The following is a 20,481-nucleotide window of genomic DNA, read 5'->3' on the forward strand; positions in this document are numbered from 1 at the left end:
CACACACACACACACACACACACAGATGTGCAAAACATGCACACATACAAACACACACCCACATGCGCAAAACATGATTACACACACACACACACACACACACACACACACACACACACACACACACAAAAAAAAACTTGCGTTTTGTGTGTCCCCTGCATCCCCAGAGAGGGGAAGAGTGTCCCCTGTTAATTTTCAGGGGCAGGAAGTGGAGATATGTATTCAGGATATTGAGAAACATCTCAGATCCCTGAGAGTCGATTATCATCAGGAGAAACTTTGGTAACCTTGATGCGTATATCTCTTACCTAAATACCTATTTGTCCTGGATATGTTAATGTCTGTTGTAACCGTGATATGTTTGTGTATGGTGTGACTTGATATGTAAGTGTCTGTTCTAAACTTGACATGTTAGTGTCTGTTCAAACCTTGATGTTAGTGTCTGCTCTAACCTTGATATGTTAGTGTCTGCTCTAACCTTGATATGTTAGTGTCTTCTCTAACCTTGATATGTTAGTGTCTGTTCAAACCTCGATATGTTAGTGTCTGCTCTAACCTTGATATGTTAGTGTCTGTTCTAACCTTGTTATGTTAGTGTCTGTTCTAACCTTGATAGGTTAGTGTCTGTTCTAACCTTGATATGTTAGTGTCTGCTCTAACCTTGTTATGTTAGTGCATAAAATATTAAAGCATTTAAGCAACAAGAACAAATATATAATGCAGATCAACAAATCCATACAACAGGAAGGATGAAAAATCTATTAATAATATATGCATGTGTCTGTTCTGTTGTAACACTGACAATTATGTGTCATTATGAACAATATGTATTATGCATACAAGATTATACAATCACAGGCACTTGCACATATATAGGTGTGTGAAGCATCACTGCACATTAATGGGCAGTAGGGGAACATAACATTTACCTGAGATGATGGAGGCGTGTCTAAATTCCTCAGAGAAGTGGATTGGCTCGTAGGGAGACATCTCGTAGAACTCCTCCCCTTTGAAAAAAAGATGGACAATTAGTGTTAGAGTATGATAAGACAAACCCTGAAACACATACAAATACATAAGCCTGCACAGACGCCTGTATACTCATACACAAAGACACACAGACACACTGACACACACACAAACACACACACACACACACACACACAAACCCCCCCCCACACACACACACACACTGCATTGTTGACGCCTGGTGCACACAGGACCATCTGGTTTCATTTGGAAGCAATGTTGTAAGTTAAATCAGCCAGTACTGTTTTTAGATATAGCTAATTACTATTTGACCAACACATTACAACTCAACTCGATCTGAATTATCTTTAGTTTTCATTTTGTAAAAAATAAAAACTTTTTCGAGGCCAGACATTCTCATAAATGAACTTCTGAGCATCAACACATCTGTTCCGATTCCTTCAAAACATTTGCAAACATTTGTCCCCTACATACAGAACCCACACGGTTGGCAGTACAGAGCCAATGGCAAATCAACATTTACAACATCAATCCCAAAAAGCCCCCATAAGGTGTTTGTTGCCATGGCAATTAAAACGCTATATTTATCGGCGTAATTTACCCCAGAAAAACGAGGCATCGTCAACTGAAAGAAGAATGGCTTCAAGAGGAACCTAAACGTTGCAAATGTCCACCACTATGCAGGCAGTCCCTGCGGGAATATAGCATGGCAGACAGATGAGAAATACTGCAATGCAGAGTGACTAAAGCAGCAATTTCGAACAAGAGGCAATTCAAAAATAAAGTCCTCAATATGCAAACTGCTATGTGCGTTTCCACAGAAATTCTAAGTTGGACTTCCAAAACAAATAAGTTATTTTATTTCGAAAACGAGCGAGTCGAAACCATTGGCAAAGTAAGTAATGACACGGTACAGGTATCATAACAATTTATTTTATTCAAATTCCCCACCTAAAGCCTCTTAAAATTGAAAGTGTTCAAACAGCTGTTCCGTCTGTATCAGCTGTGATAGAGCGCCATGCTGCACTGTGAATGTGAATATACACGTATTTATATCCTTGTAGTAAAAGATAAACATTCAAAATACAGGTGTGCCTGCTTATCTTTTATTCAATCATTTTAAATATGTTGGAGGCCACCGGTGCAATAGGATCCAATAAGCCGCCAGGCTGAATGATGCCTCATAAAGGTTGACATACACCGTAATATGGCAGGTGCTGTAACTTGACCATTATTTCTATGTAAATGACTACTTGCTGTTACTACTTCATCGTGGCCGTTTTCATTGCTCTTCCAAAGCGTTAAATGTTTGGAGGTCCATATAACAGTTAAAGTAATGGCGCTGGACTCTAAATATACTATAAATACATCATGAGAGAGCTGAATATGAATTAGGAGCAGGGCAATCCAGTGGTAATAGGAAGTTGGACGCCCAGCTGAAAGGTTCTGGGTCCCGATCCAGGCCCGGCTATAAAAGCTATAAAAGGACTAAAAAGTTAATGCTTGTGTATTCAAATAGTATCACCTTAACGTGCTAAGTCAGATCAGGATAGCACAGTATAACATTTCAACCAATCGTTAACAACACCGTTAACGATTTGCTCTGTGTTGCAGTGCAACAAACAGCCAATCCCACTGGTGCCAATCAAACCCTGAATGATCCCGCCCCTAATCTCTTTTGTCTTTCAAACTGACCTACTTGCGGCTAATAGAGTGGTGCGATGGGTTCACCGACGTGGAACGTGTTGAACCAAAAAAAAGATGAACACAATTAAGGGCTGTTAACTCAGAGAATTGGTTATTAATTGCTTACATATGTAACACTTCTCGGGAAACAGCTGTGTTGGCGTCGGCGTTCGACCGGTGAACTGGCTCAGAGGCGGTCAGGCTATCGATGCAGAGTAAGTGGGGTGCGTGAGACACAGTGCTTAACAGATGATGAAGGGAAGGTGTTCAGCAGAAGCCATTAATACTTTATGTCATCGATCGCTTCTCATTAATCACCGTGACACTGATGTGAGTGAGTGAGTGAGTGAGTGATCGGCCGACGGAGAGAGGAGGATAGAGGTAGAGAGAGAGAGTGTGTGAGAGCGAGAGAGAGAAAGCGAGAGATAAAGAGTGAGATAGAGAGGCGCAGGGAGAAAGAGAGAAGGAGAGGGAAAGGGAGAGCAAGAGGGGAGACAATGAGATGGAGAAGGCAGAGGCAGAGAAAGAAAGAGATAGAGAGAGGAATAGAGAGAGACAGACAGAGACAGAGAGAGAGAGAGAGAGAGAGAGAGAGAGAGCCATCTTAAGTGTGGGGGTAATGTGTCTTTGGAGGTTTAATGAAGAGAGAAACAAGGCCAATGTTTATGTATAAAGTTGGAGCAGAGCCCCAGTCTATGAATGTAATTTACCTGCTTCCACACATACTTTATGATTAAAGTCTCCCTTCACTCTGGGCTATAATGAGATCCTAACCATGCATGCAAGAGCAGGGGGAAACATAAATCCCATCCTGTGTTTTGCTCCAGATTATTGGAATATTGAAGCAGGTTGTAAATAATAATGAGTGATTTATGCTGGGAAACGATCAAAATTGCAAGACAACGAACCAAAATCCAGCAACTCACGTATAGCATCACAACTATCACACAATCTAGGCTGTTCCAGTTTCTGGGGACGGACCCAAAATGTCGGAATTGGACTCGAATATCTAATGGAAATGGGCTGTGTCGAATTCAAGGACCTTTTTGCTTGCACCAGTACACCTCCAGGAGGAATTGGGAGACGGCCCCATTGCTGGCTGGCAAAACGTAAGCTCGGCGGAGCTGGACTGAGAAGAGGATGGACAGCAGCCTTTGGAGGACGGCGGAACACAGCCAACTTGGCGGAGGCTGTGGTGTTGTGGGGCTGTGACTGGGGATGAATTATGGTAATTGTTTCAATAGACTAGCGCTCAGAGCTGTGCCTCCCAGCCGGTGGGCACATCAACGAGAGGGGGGAGCTGGAATGGGCGAGGTGTATCATTGCAAAGCAAGAGAACAAAACTCATGCCTGGCCCCGCATGCGTATCGTGAAAAATCATGAAAGGGATGTTTTGGCCAAGGAAACTTGAAATGACTTGAAAGTTTGCTTCGTGAATAGACGGGTGCTGTAGCGATTCGATACATTTTTTTTGTAAGCGTCAACACATATACTGTATTTATCGATCCGCACAACTTTAAGCTGGAGCAGCACAAGGTTGTTAGTTGAATTTCTGGAGTATTTTTAAAACGACACACATCACCATAGTGGTCCCAGCAGCCGAAAGGTGGTGTGCTTATGGCAGCAGCATAGTTTGAGACTCCAAGCCAAAAGGTTGTGGGTTCCAACCCCAATGCCCACTGTCTCCCTGTAGGCATAATTGAGCAAAACCCACTACTCCCTTATCTGATCTGATATTTATCCAAAAATGATGTAGTTGCTTTAGATAAAATGGGTGTGCTTAATAACATAAAAAGACTAATAATGAGTACATAACGCATTTCCTAAGCAGACTTGGAGAAGGTAGGGGCGAAGGAGTTATGGATCTGACAGAACAGATGTTGCTGACCTTAAAGCTCGGGGGAAAATGCTGATATTGCAAAAAAAAACAAAGAGGCGCCAGCTAATATAACTGGCCATGGTTTTAGGAAATGATTTATGGTATGGGAAGGGAATGCTTTGAGTTGCTGAAAATGTTAATAGATATTTTGAAATCAAATTCATATTTTTTTTGGAGAAATGTAATTGTGTTGAGGGTAGCTTCTTCAACGTTATCACTAAGTCAATCCATAGCTCTGTTCCAACTGGAGCAACTGCTAACATTTTCCCTGTGAGCAGGAGTCAGAAAGTTACAGAGCTTCCATAGAGGCAAGAGATCAGCACCACGGACAGCGCCTCTTCAGGAACAAGGCCATATTTGGGCATAGAACTCTGAGCAATCAGTATCATGAGCGGCAGCTGGTGCAGACCTGGAGGTGAAGCAGCTGCAGCAAACCAGTAATCACTAACAAACTGTTTTAACAGAGAACTTTCCTGGCTCCAGAGGGCGAGCAAGGGGCAAAGCGCCACAACCGTTTTGGACGACTATAGAGGTATTGATAATCATAATTCATTGCAGTTTTATAGCACTTTTCTCGACACACAAAGAAATTTACATAGCGTTTTGTAAAATTGCATTTGGTTCCGTTTATTTTGAGGCTTGGCCAACGGACGTCAAATAATGATGTATTGTAAAAATATAAATAAAATGTTTCTCTTCCCCTCCATCTGCTGGGCTTCAGGCTGGAGATGTAATACACTGATGGTTTCTAATCTGGTTTATATCGAACACGGTTTTTTTCCCCGTTTACCTGTAGGGTTCCCTGATGGATGCTATTCCTGCTCTCTGGGCGGAGACAGGAGAGTCAAGGTCAGTGAGCAGACGTCAGCGATAGCGCGGCGAACCTGAGACGCGCCCTCGTAGGAGTTGAACCCACCGTGGTCGAAGCTGCCACACTCACCCAACTAAGTTTTATATCGCTGTTTATACTGCTGCTCATTCTCAGGGAGAATATTTAATTACACAGACATTGGACATTAATTAAATTATTTAACAAACAAAAAAATATATATATACCAAATTACAGGAAATATATGATGTATTAAATGTATCATTTAAATTTGAATGGCCAAATGTTAATTGTTTTTAATGAGTTTAATTTAGTGCAAAGTAATTTGAAAGGAATTATCGAAGGCTAAGACAAAGGACCGCATTTCATGGAATAACCACATCAGCCTAACATGTGTGTGTCTGCGTGTGTGTTGGCGCCTCTGCGTGCGCATGTGTGAGTGTGTGTGTGTGTGTGTGTGCGCGCGCATGTCTGTGTGTGTGCCTTTGTGTTAGAATAACGTGTGGTAAGCTGAAATGGAGAGGAAGAAGGGAAACGAAAGTGCTTTTCTTGCACTCCTCCCCGGGGCTCCTGAAGCTGTTTTCACCACTCTCATTATTCCCTCTCTTTAATTATTACTGACAGAGTGGACCTCCACCTCCACCCTGTACCAACACCCACCTCCACCCTGTACCAACACCCACCTCCACCCTGTACCAACACACACCTCCACCTCCACCCTGTACCACCACACACCTCCACCCTGTACCAACACACACCTCCACCTCCACCCTGTACCACCACACACCTCCACCCTGTACCAACACACACCTCCACCTCCACCCTGTACCAACACCCACCTCCACCCTGTACCCAACACACACCCCCACCTCCACCCTCCGTACCACCAGACACCTCCACCCCCACCTCCACCCGTGTACCGACACACACCTCCACCACACACCTTTACCTCCACCCCCGTACCACCACACACCTCCACCACACACCTTTTCCTCCACCCTCCGTACCACCACACCTCCACCCCCGTACCACCACACCTCCACCCTCCGTACCACCACACACCTCCACCCTCCATACCAACACACACCTCCACCCTCCGTACCAACACACACCTCCACCCTCACCTCCACCCTGTACCAACACACACCTCCACCCTCACCTCCACCCTCCGTACCAACACATCTCCACCCCCTCTATACTTAATGACACTATATTTTCCCTCTCTTTCGCTCCCCTCCATGTCTCCCTCTCATCCCATCTCTCTCCCCCTCTCTCTCGCTCTCTTTTTTCTGTCGCCGCCTATTTTTTTCTATCGCTCACTCCCCCTCTCTCCTCAGATCGGCGGGTCTTTGTTGCTCCCCGTGTGCGGCGGCGGTGGTGTTGTTGTTGTCGTTGATGTTAATTGGGTATAGTCACCGCAGCCATCCTGCTTCATCTCTCATTATCCAGGTCCAAGCAGCTGTCTAACAGAGCAGCTTCCCTTGTTTTTTTTTTTTTTTAGATCGCCACATTCAAAGCCGCACGCAGCCACACAGATGGCAACACGTGTTTTTTGGGGGGAAAATGAGGGATGGGTGGGAAGGATAGACGGAGAGCAGGAAGGAAGGGGAGGGAGGAAAGAAAGGGTGATTTGTTTTCCTTAATGAGCAAAGACATACTTTATTATGTATTGTTGAGTACTGTTAGGCACAAACTAAAACTTAATTAGTGTGTGTGTGTGTGTGTGTATGTGAGATATGCTTCATTATTCTCTGTACAGAGGGCAATGATTGTATCACATATAATTACAGCTGTTATTAATTAGCTGTAGTATTGGCTATAGCATCACGTTCAGCTCCTCTTCTTTCTTTTATCATCCACCTTATCGTGATTTCATGCATCTTCCTCTGATCTCATGCCTATGTTCTGTGCCTGCTATCTCCTCCAGTTGTGGCCCAGAGCAGACGGCACTTGGCTGGGCCTCTGCCCGGTCGAGGCCCGGAGCACACAGCATACGAATTGCACCTTAGCCCCGGCCATAAAGAGAACTTTAGTCTTATTATCTGAATGGAGCAACGCCCATTCAGGTCCATTCAGTCTGACGCCCCTCGCGTCAGACTCTCCGGTATAATTATATCTTTCCCGTGCAATCGAATTGGAGTAACTATGGGTCACTACCGACTACGAGTAACTAAGTGCTGCACTTAGTCCCTAAAGAAAACCACTCTACCGCTAGTGTGGCGGAAAGCGAAGCGATGGGGATTAGAAATGGATAGAAGAGATGGTACATATGGATGGTAAAGAAAGTGTTTAGACACTTAATGAGTCAGCCATATGCCACTGCCTACAAGCTGTGCTTGACAAGAAATACAAGCACATGACCCTAACCCCAAAAATTCCCACCTTGCCACATGCACACAGACACCTCACACGTCTTTCCAAGCCACCTATTTCAGGGAACGCTGAGCTGCGAGCGTCCATTTTGACATGCCTTCAGTGTGAAATCTACCTGTCAATCATAGGTTTATAGTCCCGCCCCAAATGCAGCGAAATCGGGTTTTGTGTGTGTGTGTGTGTGTGTGTGTGTGTGTGTGTGTGTGTGTGTGTGTGTGTGTGTGTGTGTGTGTGTGTGTGTGTGTGTGTGTGTGTGTGTGTGGCTTGCATATGGTACTATTGGTCTATTGCTGTGTTCCAATATCCATACTTCCATGAGTACACTTAAACGTAGTACACTAACCGCACTCACTGAGTGCGCTGATTTTCAAGTGTCGTTCCAAATCAAATACTCCGTGGTGCACTAACCGGATATTACGATTGCGACTGCCGCCGCGGCTCCTCCCCCGCAATAAACATCCCGCTTTGAACGGTGAACTCTTTACGCATAGTAGCTATAAAAATCTCTAAAAGCTATAAAAGCTACAAAATGACTTGATTAATGCAGGCTATGTGGAAAATGCGCCGACGTTGGCTCAGCCCGGCCCCGCCCTCTTCCGCTACATAGCTAAGATGGCTGCGGTTGAGTATGAGAAGTGTGCATCGATCCACACTTCGCGAGTTGACCGTTTTGAGTACACCATCCGGGTACTTTCAGTACACTTATTTCGCCCTGATCTGAATCGGAACGCCCTACATACTCAAACTAAGTAAAGTGAGTACGGATAGTATGGATATTGGAACACAGCGTACAAAACAAAATGTTTCATTTCATGCTTGATAGCTTCCTCGTGAATACCAGTGCTTCCATCATGATCCACGATGCAATGTGAGCCCAATACATCCCTGTGAAAACTGTGAGGTCTTATTCAATCACCTTGTTCATCAGCGACATACTTCATCATTCACCACCCGTCGTCCACCATGAAAAAGTGCATCTGTTTATAAAAGTGTACGTGCTCCATCATCGACTACTCACGGAACACATGTTGAATTATTAGCCGTTCATGAATACGGCGATCCAACATAGATTACACGTTCATTAATTGAGGTGTTGTCGTGACCTATTTATGGCCCACGTGTTTGATCGCCACCTGTCTACCTGCACATCACCTGCGGGGCGCGCACACCTCTCATACTGGCACCGACGGGACGGGCAACTCTCAGAGCTGTCCATTTTATAGCTCCCTGCTGCTCTTCACCGAAGGCTGACTGACCCATTTAGAGAGTGGGGGAGAGGGGGGAGGGAGGGGGGGAGGAAGCAATGGAAAGAGAAGGGATACCTCTTTTCCGCTTAAGATATATATATAGATAGACAGAGATGAACAGATGGAGGGGGAAAAGATGAGTCGAGGAAGGCAGATAGGAATAGACGGAGGGAGAGAAAGGGAGAGATTAAGGCAAGGGCAGAGAGAAATGCAGGACGGAGGGAAGGAAAGAGGGAGAGAAAGAGCGAGGACACAGAGGGAGGGATGGAGAGACAGAGGAGAGTGAGAGAGCATTGTTGCCTTGAGCTATTTGTTCGCCTCCCCAGTCAATTCTTACCCACAGGTCTGCGCATTTCATCCCCGGTCGAAGCGTGGTCAAAGGCAGACGGTGTGAAACACTGACCCAAAAGCCGTTTCCGGTCAGTGGAGCACATTGTTCCTCCGTGTTATGACGTCCACATGCAGTCTGAGAATAGCCTGGACCGACGGACCGAAACCTCGCTTTAAGGCAGCCTTTCCTCCAAATGCTCCTATCCCTCTTCTCTGCGAAATAATCACAGCATATGACACGACCACACACCCCATTAAATACCCTTAACGTTGTGAATATGAACTTTAAGGTCGCTCATCCGGGGCAGAATTGGCCAAACCGAGCCCCAATTAGAGTAGCATTTGGTGGGTTGGGGGGGGTGGGGGGGGGGGGTCCTGTTAGTGTTTGCATATGCCAATACCTCCACCCTGACGACTGGATACCCTGGCAGACATAGACACACACACACAGCCAGACAGATGGGACAGGCTGTGATTTACATATCACAGCCACAAAGAGAGTTGGTGCTTTGGCTCAGTGGATTCCCCCGGGCTCCGCTGCGGCAGCTACGAGACACGCGTTGCACATCCGACCAGAGCGCCATCAAGTCCTCAACGAGCGGTGAAGTTTGGTGATAAAACAAACTAACCAATACAGATGTGTTCCCGGTGCCTCCTTTTGTCGCTGCGGAGCGTCGTGTTGGCGTCGTGTTGTGCGGGAATTACGAGTGCCAACCTGTGCTATCACCGTGTGTACTTTTCCTTCAATCCTTAGCTTATAGGAGACAAGTCTGGGGGACAAAGTAGAAAGATCCACTTCAATTAAGTCAAGGACACGATGTTCACATGATGGTTTGAAACGGTTTGAAAAAAATAAGAGATAAGTGTGTGTTTGGACTCCATTAATTAGCCTAAATAGTACATTTGCTTTGTATATCATACAGTATTGTGATATATATTATACTTTTTTTATCGAAAGTGTGTGTTTATGTGTGTGTGCCAACAGGGATATGCATGCCAACAGGGAATGACTGAATAAGCAAACAGTAAACAGAGTTGCCTCTCTACAGAGCAATACTAATCAGCTTCCATTAGTCTGCATGCTAAAGAGCTCACTCATTAGCCTGCACACAAACACACAAGTCATTAGTTAGACTGGTAAATTAGCCATTTATTTAAGGCAATGCTAAATACTCAGTCAATGTTAAGTGTCTCATTTGCCAGGCGAAAAATCCTAAGCACCTTGGCAATTAGGCATCTGTAAAGGCCCTTTACTGGCCCGTGCGTCATGACAAGACATTTCTCCTATTGTCTCGTTATGGCAGTACTTCGGTCCAAATGATTATGGAAATGACAGAACAATGTTCTTTGGTGAAGAACGTACTCTCATAAAAAGGCCCAGCGATGAATCACACAGGGAGCAGGGAGCAGGGTGAGCTGTACAGCCAGGGTTTTGTTTGTCATCTGCAGTTCAGAACGCTGAGCGACACGCAGGCTCAGAGATGAGGTTTTGAAATAGGGTGGTGGTGTTATTTAATTTGGTCTCCCCTGTCGGCCCACAGTGTTTTGTAATGACGGTGGACTGCAGGAGGAAGCAATCAGTCAGCTCGGCGGTAAGCCGTAAGCAGCGTCGGCCTGTAATTTAACAGGGTGGACAAACCCCATGGCAATGCGAGACAAAGCCCGCTGGAGCCGTTTGACCATTTAAAACGATGCATTATTGACCAAATAAGTGGGGAAGACACTCAGGCACTTAAATATATTAACCTCAAATTACTATATTGTTGACTTATTCTCCTGTTTATATATATACATATCTTCTCATATTGTGTATTTTGTGCACTTTTTTTTTTTATGCAGGTTTTATATGCATTTAAAAGAAGTACATATCCCATTTTTTTTATTCCTATGACTGCCCTGTACTTTGGGCTGTGATCATTTCCCACCTGGGATTAATAACATACAATATCTTGTCTCAAAAGCACTCCTACACCGCGGAGGGCCTCCTCGTTATTTCATGTCCTGTCTGACCTAGCCGGCAATTACCATTAGCAATAGATTACAAAGTTTTCCTCCAAAGTGTTTGAAAACCAACTTTGAAGAAAATGTTCAGAGGTTAGGTAACCAACGATGAGGACTTCTTGAGAGGGAGTGTGTTTATCGTGCTGCGGAGGGCATACCGAATCACCTCAAACCGAGCCATGTCCAAAGACCAGGGTCGGCCATAAATACTGCAACGCCCCCGTGAAGGCCTTAACGGATAATATGTGTAGCTTTTAAAGTTTAATGGATTTATTTTTCTAACGGAATCACAGAGTCGAAAGTTCAATCCTTCAATCAGTACCAAGCACGGCAACACACTTTACACTTCAAAAGAATGAATGCAAAAAGAAGAATATCTAAAAGACAAAAGCCGTTGTGTTATTCAAAATTTTCCAAAGGAATAACATTACATGCCAAAAAGAAGATCCTCCAAACGGGTCATGTCCAGAACCCTTTTGCTTTCATGCCGCTGTGTAACACACCACTTTCCCCGGTCCGGCGCCAAGCATCATGGGAAACGGCTGTGGTTATGAAGTGGGTGGGCGGAAGGGAGGGGGGTGGGGGGGGAGCGAAGGTGGGAGGTAATTGAGACCTCTGGCTGACGGCAAGTCCTCTCCCCCAGCAGGACAGAGTCGAGGTTAAGACATCAGCCGTCGACGGAGCAAGTTAGCCATGACTAATGCCCCAGCCTGCAGCCTTGACCCCCTACATCAGCCCAGCTGTTCACCCCCCCCACCCACCCCCCTCCGCCTCCCCCAAGGGACAGCTCAGGTGAATCTCTGTATAGATTATCGCAAAGCTTCTTCACCGAATTCTTCCCCGAGGCCAACTGGCTTTACATTCAGTTAGAGCCGAGCTCCTTTCAAACACAGCCATGCCCGGGACTCATGTTCACCAGCCAAACTCTGAGTTTGGCAGATTATCTAATGCCGCACACACTTCTCATGCATGCTAAGAAAACGTTCAAGTAGTTAATACCGTATTTCATAAATAAACCAGATTAAGATAGGAAGGGCTTTGTGCGCTTTATCAACTTCCCCATCTTTATATTTGCATGCAGCTACTTCGATGAACAACAACTACGATATATAAATATAATATATTGACGGAACTCAATATTATTACTTTAATATACATCATACAACTATCATATATATATATATACATACAACATACATATCACTACTTTGATGCACACATCATATCTACGAATAAAGAAGACATATTCGATATACATTCAACCTTTCGGAATATGTAAATAGAAAGTATTGTATGTGTATGATATGTTTTCATTATACTGGCCACTGGGCCACTTTGTGCTACTGGATATAGTCTTCTTTACAGTGAAAGTTTGGAGAAAACCTAAAAAATGGTCTTCTAAATAAGCACCAGTCCACACAACACTGAATTTGGTGCACATGCTCTATGGACGTCGGATTACCAGGGCTGGCCCGAATACATAATTTCAAGCTTTAAATATTTGTTAGGTTTCCAAACAAATATTCAAATATTCGGTGGAGAAAAAAGAGAGAAAAAGGCCATTCACAGTGCGTAGGACTGTTTCTCACTGCCTGTAAAGTAGCAGGCAGAGGTCACTGCTGCAGAATCAAGTTTTTAACAACTGATCGTTTTTTTCTGTTTCATTTCTAAAGTGGTTCAATTGGTGAAACAAATGTATTGTTTTAATAACGGAACGTAGCAAAAAAAACAATATCACTTTAGTGTCTTTCGGATCCACTCAGTGGTCCGGGTCAGACTCGGCAGAGCTTCAATGCAGCCTGAAGGTTTCCCAAGTAGGAGAGTAGACCTCCTTCCAATTATCACGAAGCAAATAGGTGGTTTGAACATTGTGCAAGGTTTTGATTAGTTTTCACAGCTGGACTAGTGCTGTTTACCCGGTGATAAATCACACAGGCGCTTTTGTGGGGGTAGGATCGCCATGAAAGGAAAACCATCGCTAGCTGTTGTAATCATGTTTACCAAATAACCAATACGTTATGATTGCTAGGTAGAGCTTTTGGAGTCGTTTGAACATAGATATAGCTTCTCAATACCTTATTAAAACCCTTCTAAAACCATTAACACCCCGATGGCCGGGGGGGGGTTAATGGCTTGCGTATCCTCACACTGGACGGCAGCTGTCAATGGGCTACCAGAATATAAAAATAATGTTTGAATATCAAACTACAAAACTCACAAATGAATGGTTATCCCATATTTGGCCATTCTGATGATGGCTGCCGTTTCCTCAACTGAAATGTTGACGTGAAGCGTTCTAGGATGTCTAGTGCCCTTACATATATATTTTATCACTGGGATATTCAGACAAAATTTTAAGTTCCCAAATAGGCATAGACATTAAAACAACATTAATATTTTATTTATTAAAAAAAACATTGCATTCAACTATTGAATTGAGATTTGAATACCAACCTAATATCAGAATATTTAAATATTCAAGCTCAGCACTAATGGTTACAATTTTCAAAAGGAATTTTGATTCGCTAAAATACGTTCAACTTCCACATGAAAAGGTACCGGGGCCTTGAAACTTAATAAGTGGCTCCATAATTGCCCTCCTTAATTGGTGTTGCTCAAAAATTTATGTCTGTGTCAATTTCCAAAAATGCTAAGCCAAGCGCCAAAGCTCAAAACCGCACATAAATGGAATTTCCTTCCAAACCCTGACTCGGGTTCCCACCATATCACCGGGTGACTTATCTCATCGCCCCCGGATGGCGTGCGCCTGTGAATCGCCAGGAAGAGGTTTCCTGGAGTCTGTGATGCGTGTGGGCTGTGAACACCTATCGAGACTGATTTCAGTCCTAGTTATATTTGTATTCTTCTTATCTTAATATGACAGCCGAATTTCTCTCTGCGCATTAATAAAGGTTTATCTTATCTTATATCACCACTCACGTATGAAGTTCTCTGTTCATTGTCTCGTAAAAGAGGAAGTTGAAAATCACACCGTCATTAATCCCCCCACTAATGCAGTCTGACATTATTTGAACACTCCATTTTAACACTAGTATTAAGAGGCTACACAATAAACACATTCGTCAACTTGATGATCTTGTTATTACTGCTTTGCAAAATTTACCTTTTCTCTGTGGCTTTCTTGTCTCCGGAAATAAAGTGTTTGTCTGGCCTAGTGTTGCTATGCCTCAGGCTTTATAGGGGAAAAGTTTTTTTTTCTTTCCTCTTTTGGCCATAGGCGACTCTTTAAGATAGTATGGCTGTGCTGTTAGCCGCTCAGAAGATATAGAAACTCTTTGGTTCAGACAGAAACAATGGACTGCAGGGGGGTATGGGGACAAATATTACTAAGCGGCTCCAATTCCAAATCTGGCATAAATATCAAGGTTATGGTGCATGGTAGACCATTAAGGATAAAAGATGTGTTGGTATAATGTCTTATAACAAGCCGAATGTCCTGGTGTTATCTTCAGCATTTCTCCACACTATTGTTTTTGTGTTCATTAAGAGGCTGATTGGGCCTGCAGGGGAGGCAAGTTTGGCATCTCAAACTTTTAGAAATGAACATTATCTTCCGATGCAGTGCTGTGCAAAATATAAATTGCTTTATACTTTTCATGAAATCTAAGTTGATGTACATTGAGAATGGAATAGAGTACACATGTGTATATATAGACTTAGTCATGTAGTCTATTCCATTCTCAATGTACATCATCAACTTAGATTTCATGAAAAGTATAAAGCAATTTTTTTTTTGCACAGCATTGCATTGGAACATATTGTTATTTCTATTCATTTCTGTTTATATATATATATAACATAAACATGAATAAATATACTGTGTGTATATACACATAAACATGAATCTCTATATATCATCAGCATAAACCTGATAATATACAGTTTTTAACCTCAACAAAGCTGTGGAGAAGGGTGTGTATGTGTGAGAATGCAGGTATTCACATACGAATAGCTCAATAGCTCAATTCCTCAGAAGAGCAGAGACGTTAAACTTTTACATTTAGTGTTGAAAAATGGGAATTAAAGTGGGAGCAGTTTTGCGAATAAACTGAAAAATGTCCACATTAATTCCCGAAGTAGGCTACTGTTGTACTAAACTGCTTTGTATTAAATCAGCTCTATTTTTGTATGTAATTTCTGCAGAGCCACACTTATCTTGTCTCTAGAGAGTACTACTACAACGACCTCATTCCTGTTGCCTCCCTGCCTGCCAAGAAGCGGGGTTTGGTGTTTACGAAGGCGATAAAACAATTACGGAGGCTAATTGGTTATTTATTCAATTGAAACATAATTGGGTCGTTTAAAATACCTTCCTATTCACGATAACGGGTCGAAGGAGCACAGACACTCAAAGGAAAACGGGATTCTGGGTAACTAGCACTGGCAACTATCTAACCTCACTGTATAATAATTACGATACGTTTCCCAAGGATTCTTAGGAAAAACCACTTCAGAATCCTTTGACCTCATTGGGTGGCTCCTTAATTCTGCCTGACCTACTTGACTCTAAACATCTCAATGACCACCAGAGGCGGTCCCTGAAGATGGGGAATATCCCCATATATCCCCAATACCCCCATGTGTATGTACGCTACCTACATAATAAGCGCTGGCGAGTGGCTTAATCATTCACAGTCGGTGCCTGGCAAAGACAGATTATACGTATGCACTCCTGGGAATGAAACTTTCTCTCCGTTTGGCCTCCCGAGGAATCACCTCCTTTTGTTGTCTGACCGGCGGATTACAGCCGGCGTAAAAAGCAGACAGCAGCCTGCTTTTTAGGTCTATTGACTTGAAATTGACTTCACTTGAAATTACCTTTAGTGCATATTAAAGGGGAACCGTCACGCCTGGGTATTTTTCTAATGTAAGGGACTGCTTCAAACGAATGTTGTTCCAAAAAAAAATTATGTTTTTTTGAAAAAGAAAGACCATTGATGTCATTGGGACAGGATTTGGCCACTTATTCCACCGAGAGACAATTCTTCACAACACATGTGACAAGCAGTACTGTTGTATTAGAAAATGGTGTGTGTAATGGTTCCCCTATGAGTGTAGTATATATGTATATATATATATATATGTATATATATACATATCATATATAGTTTGCACACTGTGCAGGATGGGAACTTTCTTGCTCCAGTGTGATAGTCAATTTTTTTTTATTTCAATGTACGATAGTTGAATAACTGCAATTCTGGAGTCTTGATTTGAATATTTGGGTGTTCGGCAACTGACAATGCTCATGTGCACCTGTGAATTGGGTCAAACATCAACATTACCCAAGGCCTGTTCACCTGCATATAACAAGGTTGGACGCACTTCAGGCCAGGTACCTACACCGGCCTCGGCTTCCACCTTTCTTGGTGAGATGGGACCATACAACCACAGCACCTCAGCCATGTCCATCTGCAACTCCCGATGACATGTGCAGCGGTTTGGGTATCCATATCAGCCAGGGGGTCCTCTGGTCTGGGTGAGGATGACCACACATCCGCACTATCACACAGGCTTGTTCGCCTGCTTATCCCCTGAAGGCTATTCCTGCAGCACTTTGGGCTCCAACATTAGCATGTACATGGTCAACCAGGGCATTAGCATAATCCTGTGGCAGCAGCTGTCTTGCCCGTGCCCTCACACAGTTCCTAATTAGAGGAGCGGGTCTCGCTTGCACAACATTGACAGTGTAAGTCATCCAGGTGCTAAAGAGCTGACTCTGGTGGTCACGGCAAATTAGATAGAGAATAAAGCTCTGAAAGTGACCACGGTCCCGCTAAGTCTTGAGTCCTGATTCAGATTGGAAGGATGATGATGATGGATACCAGATAATTTCTAAAACTGAGGAATTCAAGGTTGATAATTTTTTGTCGTGTTAATTGTGCTCACTTACTATTATCATCCCCTATTTTGTTTTAGTAATTCATTTTTAGCCTTTTGTTTTCCTTAGTTATGTTTTGGTTTATTGGTGTTCCATTCAGAACCATTCTGGAAGGTCAATCCTTTGTCTCCGGCTCTGATTCATGTTTTCCTCGAGGATGTTTCGCCAATCCGAGTTCTTAAGTTCAGTCATAACATAATACCCTTTGCAAACGTAAAAACCAGACAACAACTCTGAAATTGGACAACTAAAACCGGCTCAACTTCAGATTGTATCCATAATATGTACATTTGATTCATGGTTGAACAACTGTAGATTGCTCATCTTTCTGCCCAGCCAGTGCTTACAGCAATCTTCTCTCATCCAGAAGAGGAAGGGAAGATCCCAGGGAAATACACCTTCCTTCCCCTCAGGGATTTGTGGATTACACCCCCAGTGGAGTTCGGATCAATTGACTTGAAATTACAATTGAAGCATATAGTAATAAAACACATATATTAGCATGAACATGGTGTGCTGTGGGATTTGTTGAACCCCTGTGGGGGGATCTGTCTATATCTCGATATTTTACATATATCGTGAAATGACGTGCGTCTGTGAATGCACGTTGGGACTCTGCTCTACTGAGTATTGTATTAATCTTGAGAGAAACACGAAAATAAAATTCAGAATGAAAGGATCTTTTCAATTGGATAGCTTTTCCAAATGTGTTGGTGAGTGTGTGAGATAATGTGTTTATACCAGTGCATGTTTTTGCGCGCACAACACAGAATTCAAGCTGTGTGCGAAGAATGTGTGCATACTCAAAGCACGAGCTAGGGACTGTGCCTTACTGAAACTTCAGACCAGTGTGCAGGTTTATGCATTGTGTGAGTGAGTGTGTGTGTGTGTGTGTGTGTGTGTGTGTGCGCACACGTGTGTAAGTATTCACTGCTTAGACATGATGGCTGCCATAGAAGAGAACAAAGAGAGAGGCTCCTAATGAGTTCTACCTACTGAGACTCAAACTAGGCCAGCCTCGGTGTGTGTGTGTGTGTGTGTGACTGAGAACACACTGCAGGGCAAGCACTAGACCTGTACCAACACAAGCCATGAGACGGCGTTGGGGGGCCGATGGGGGGCCTCTTAAAACTTTGAGTGTGTTTCAGTGAGACACTGGTTCATGAAGTGCAACACCAGCTCTTGCTCTCCACCAATGTCAACTAATTCTTCATTTTGTTTGATTTGCTGATTCGGCCTTCAGCAGACACTTCCTTACAAAGATAATCAGACATTGGAGTTTGAGGCGGACCTCAGGGTTTGCCAACGCCCAGCGAGCCACCAGATTTAGCGAGCTTTCTCCAGCCTCCAGCGTTAGCAAGCTTTATCCACCCTCTAGTGTGAGCGAGCTTTCTCCAGCCTCTAGCGTTAGAGAGCTTTATCAAGCCTCTAGCGTTAGCAAGCTTTATCAAGCCTCTAGCGTTAGCGAGCTTTATCCAGCCTCTAGCGTTAGAGAGCTTTATCAAGCCTCTAGCGTTAGCAAGCTTTATCCAGCCTCTAGCGTTAGAGAGCTTTATCAAGCCTCTAGCGTTAGCAAGCTTTATCAAGCCTCTAGCGTTAGCGAGCTTTATCAAGCCTCTAGCGTTAGCAAGCTTTATCCAGCCTCTAGCGTTAGCAAGCTTTATCAAGCCTCTAGCGTTAGCGAGCTTTATCAAGCCTCTAGCGTTAGCGAGCTTCATCAAGCCTCTAGCGTTAGCGAGCTTTATCCAGCCTCTAGCGTTAGCGAGCTTTATCCAGCCCCCAGCGTTATAACGCAGCCACCAGCGGTAACCAGTAGCATATTGGCGGCATTTACAAATGAACAGCATAAGCTGGCATTAGCAAGCATTTGGCAGCATTAGCGAACCACTTTGGTTAGCCAGCGCTTGCCAACCACCTGCTTTAGCCAGCGTTAGCCAACCACCTGCATTAGCCGGCGTTAGCCAACCACCTGCTTTAGCCAGTGTTAGCCAACCACCTGCATTAGCAGGCGTTAGCCAACCACCTGCATAAGCCGGTGTTAGCCAACCACCTGCATAAGCCGGCGCCAGCCAACCACCTGCATTAGCCGGCGCTAGCCAACCACCTGCATTAGCCGGCGTTAGCCAACCACCTGCTTTAGCAGGCGTTAGCCAACCACCTGCATTAGCCGGTGTTAACCAACCACCTGCATTAGCCAGCGATGCAGGTGAGCCAACCACCTGCTTTAGTGCTAGCCAACCACCTGCATTAGCCAGCGCTGGCCAACCACCTGCATTAGCCGGTGTTAACTAACCACCTGCATTAGCCAGTGGCATAAGCCAACCACCTGCATTAGCCAGCGCTGGCCAACCACCTGCATTAGCCGGCGCTAGCCAACCACCTGCATTAGCCAGCGGCATAAGCCAACCACCATCACTCACTCTCCCTTACTCCCCGGTCCCTTACCCTCGCTGAGCCCCATGTGGATGCTCCAGTAGTTCTGCAGGCACTGCAGCTCCTTCTTCATGCCCCGCTTGCAGCGGCAGTCATAGAGCGGCGAGTCCTGCAGCACCTCCAGCGCGCCCTGGCACTCCTTGGAGGCCAGCATGGTGCTGCGCTCCTTGTCGCCGCCGGACAGGCACTGGCGCATGATGCGGAAGCGCGAGCTGCACTGGCCGTTCTGGTTGCACAGCTCCGAGGCGCGCACGCAGTCCAGGGGCTCCCGCCAGCCCGACGACGAGACGGCGAGCTGGGCTCCTGCTCCCGTGCCGTGGACGCCCTCATCTGGCGAGGGAGGGGGGGGGAGGGGATGTGTTAGAGTTCATGGGATTGAGGTGTTCATACTGTGTGTGTGTGTGTGTGTGTGTGTGTGTGTGTGTGTGTGTGTGTGTGTGTGTGTGTGTGTGTGTGTGTGTGTGTGTGTGTGTGTGTGTGGGTGGGTGGGTGCGGTGGCGGGTGCATGGGTGAAGGGGTGGTGAGTTGGTATGGTTAGGATCATGTGACTTCTGTCCGTAGGTAATAGGTTATTGTTGACCCCACCCTCTGCCCAATTAACTTTGTGTTTGTATACTATCTCAATATTGATTGAAGATGCTTTCGGAAAAGTCATTGATATCCATGAGTATGATTCTAAAGCAATTTGAATCAACGTTTTTGGATAGAGAGTTGTGTAGCCTACTTGCAGAGGGACATCAAGACGGAAAAAAACTCATACGGCGCAATAAGTATATACAAATGCATTGGGCTAAGTGTTACCTTTCCGAGG

The 20,481-nt window shown here is 44.5% G+C and overlaps 1 protein-coding gene across 1 annotated transcript in view; it reads right to left on the reverse strand.

Annotated features, from left to right (window-relative positions):
- Window positions 1-19,941, reverse strand: part of gfra2b (GDNF family receptor alpha 2b) — a gene marked incomplete at its 3' end in the record, with an annotated part of 51,692 nt that extends 31,751 nt beyond the window's left edge. Inside the window, exons 1-2 of the mRNA XM_084486347.1 lie at window positions 19,683-19,941; window positions 930-1,007 (exon numbers count right to left, since the gene is read on the reverse strand). Of these exons, the coding sequence (XP_084342473.1) occupies window positions 930-1,007; window positions 19,683-19,866 (262 nt within the window). The 5' untranslated portion in view covers window positions 19,867-19,941. The remainder of the gene's footprint in view (window positions 1-929; window positions 1,008-19,682) is intronic.
- Window positions 19,942-20,481: the final 540 nt, after the last annotated feature.

This window comes from Micromesistius poutassou, assembly GCF_964030765.1.
Source record: "Micromesistius poutassou genome assembly, chromosome: 22".
NCBI classification, from domain to species: domain Eukaryota; kingdom Metazoa; phylum Chordata; class Actinopteri; order Gadiformes; family Gadidae; genus Micromesistius; species Micromesistius poutassou.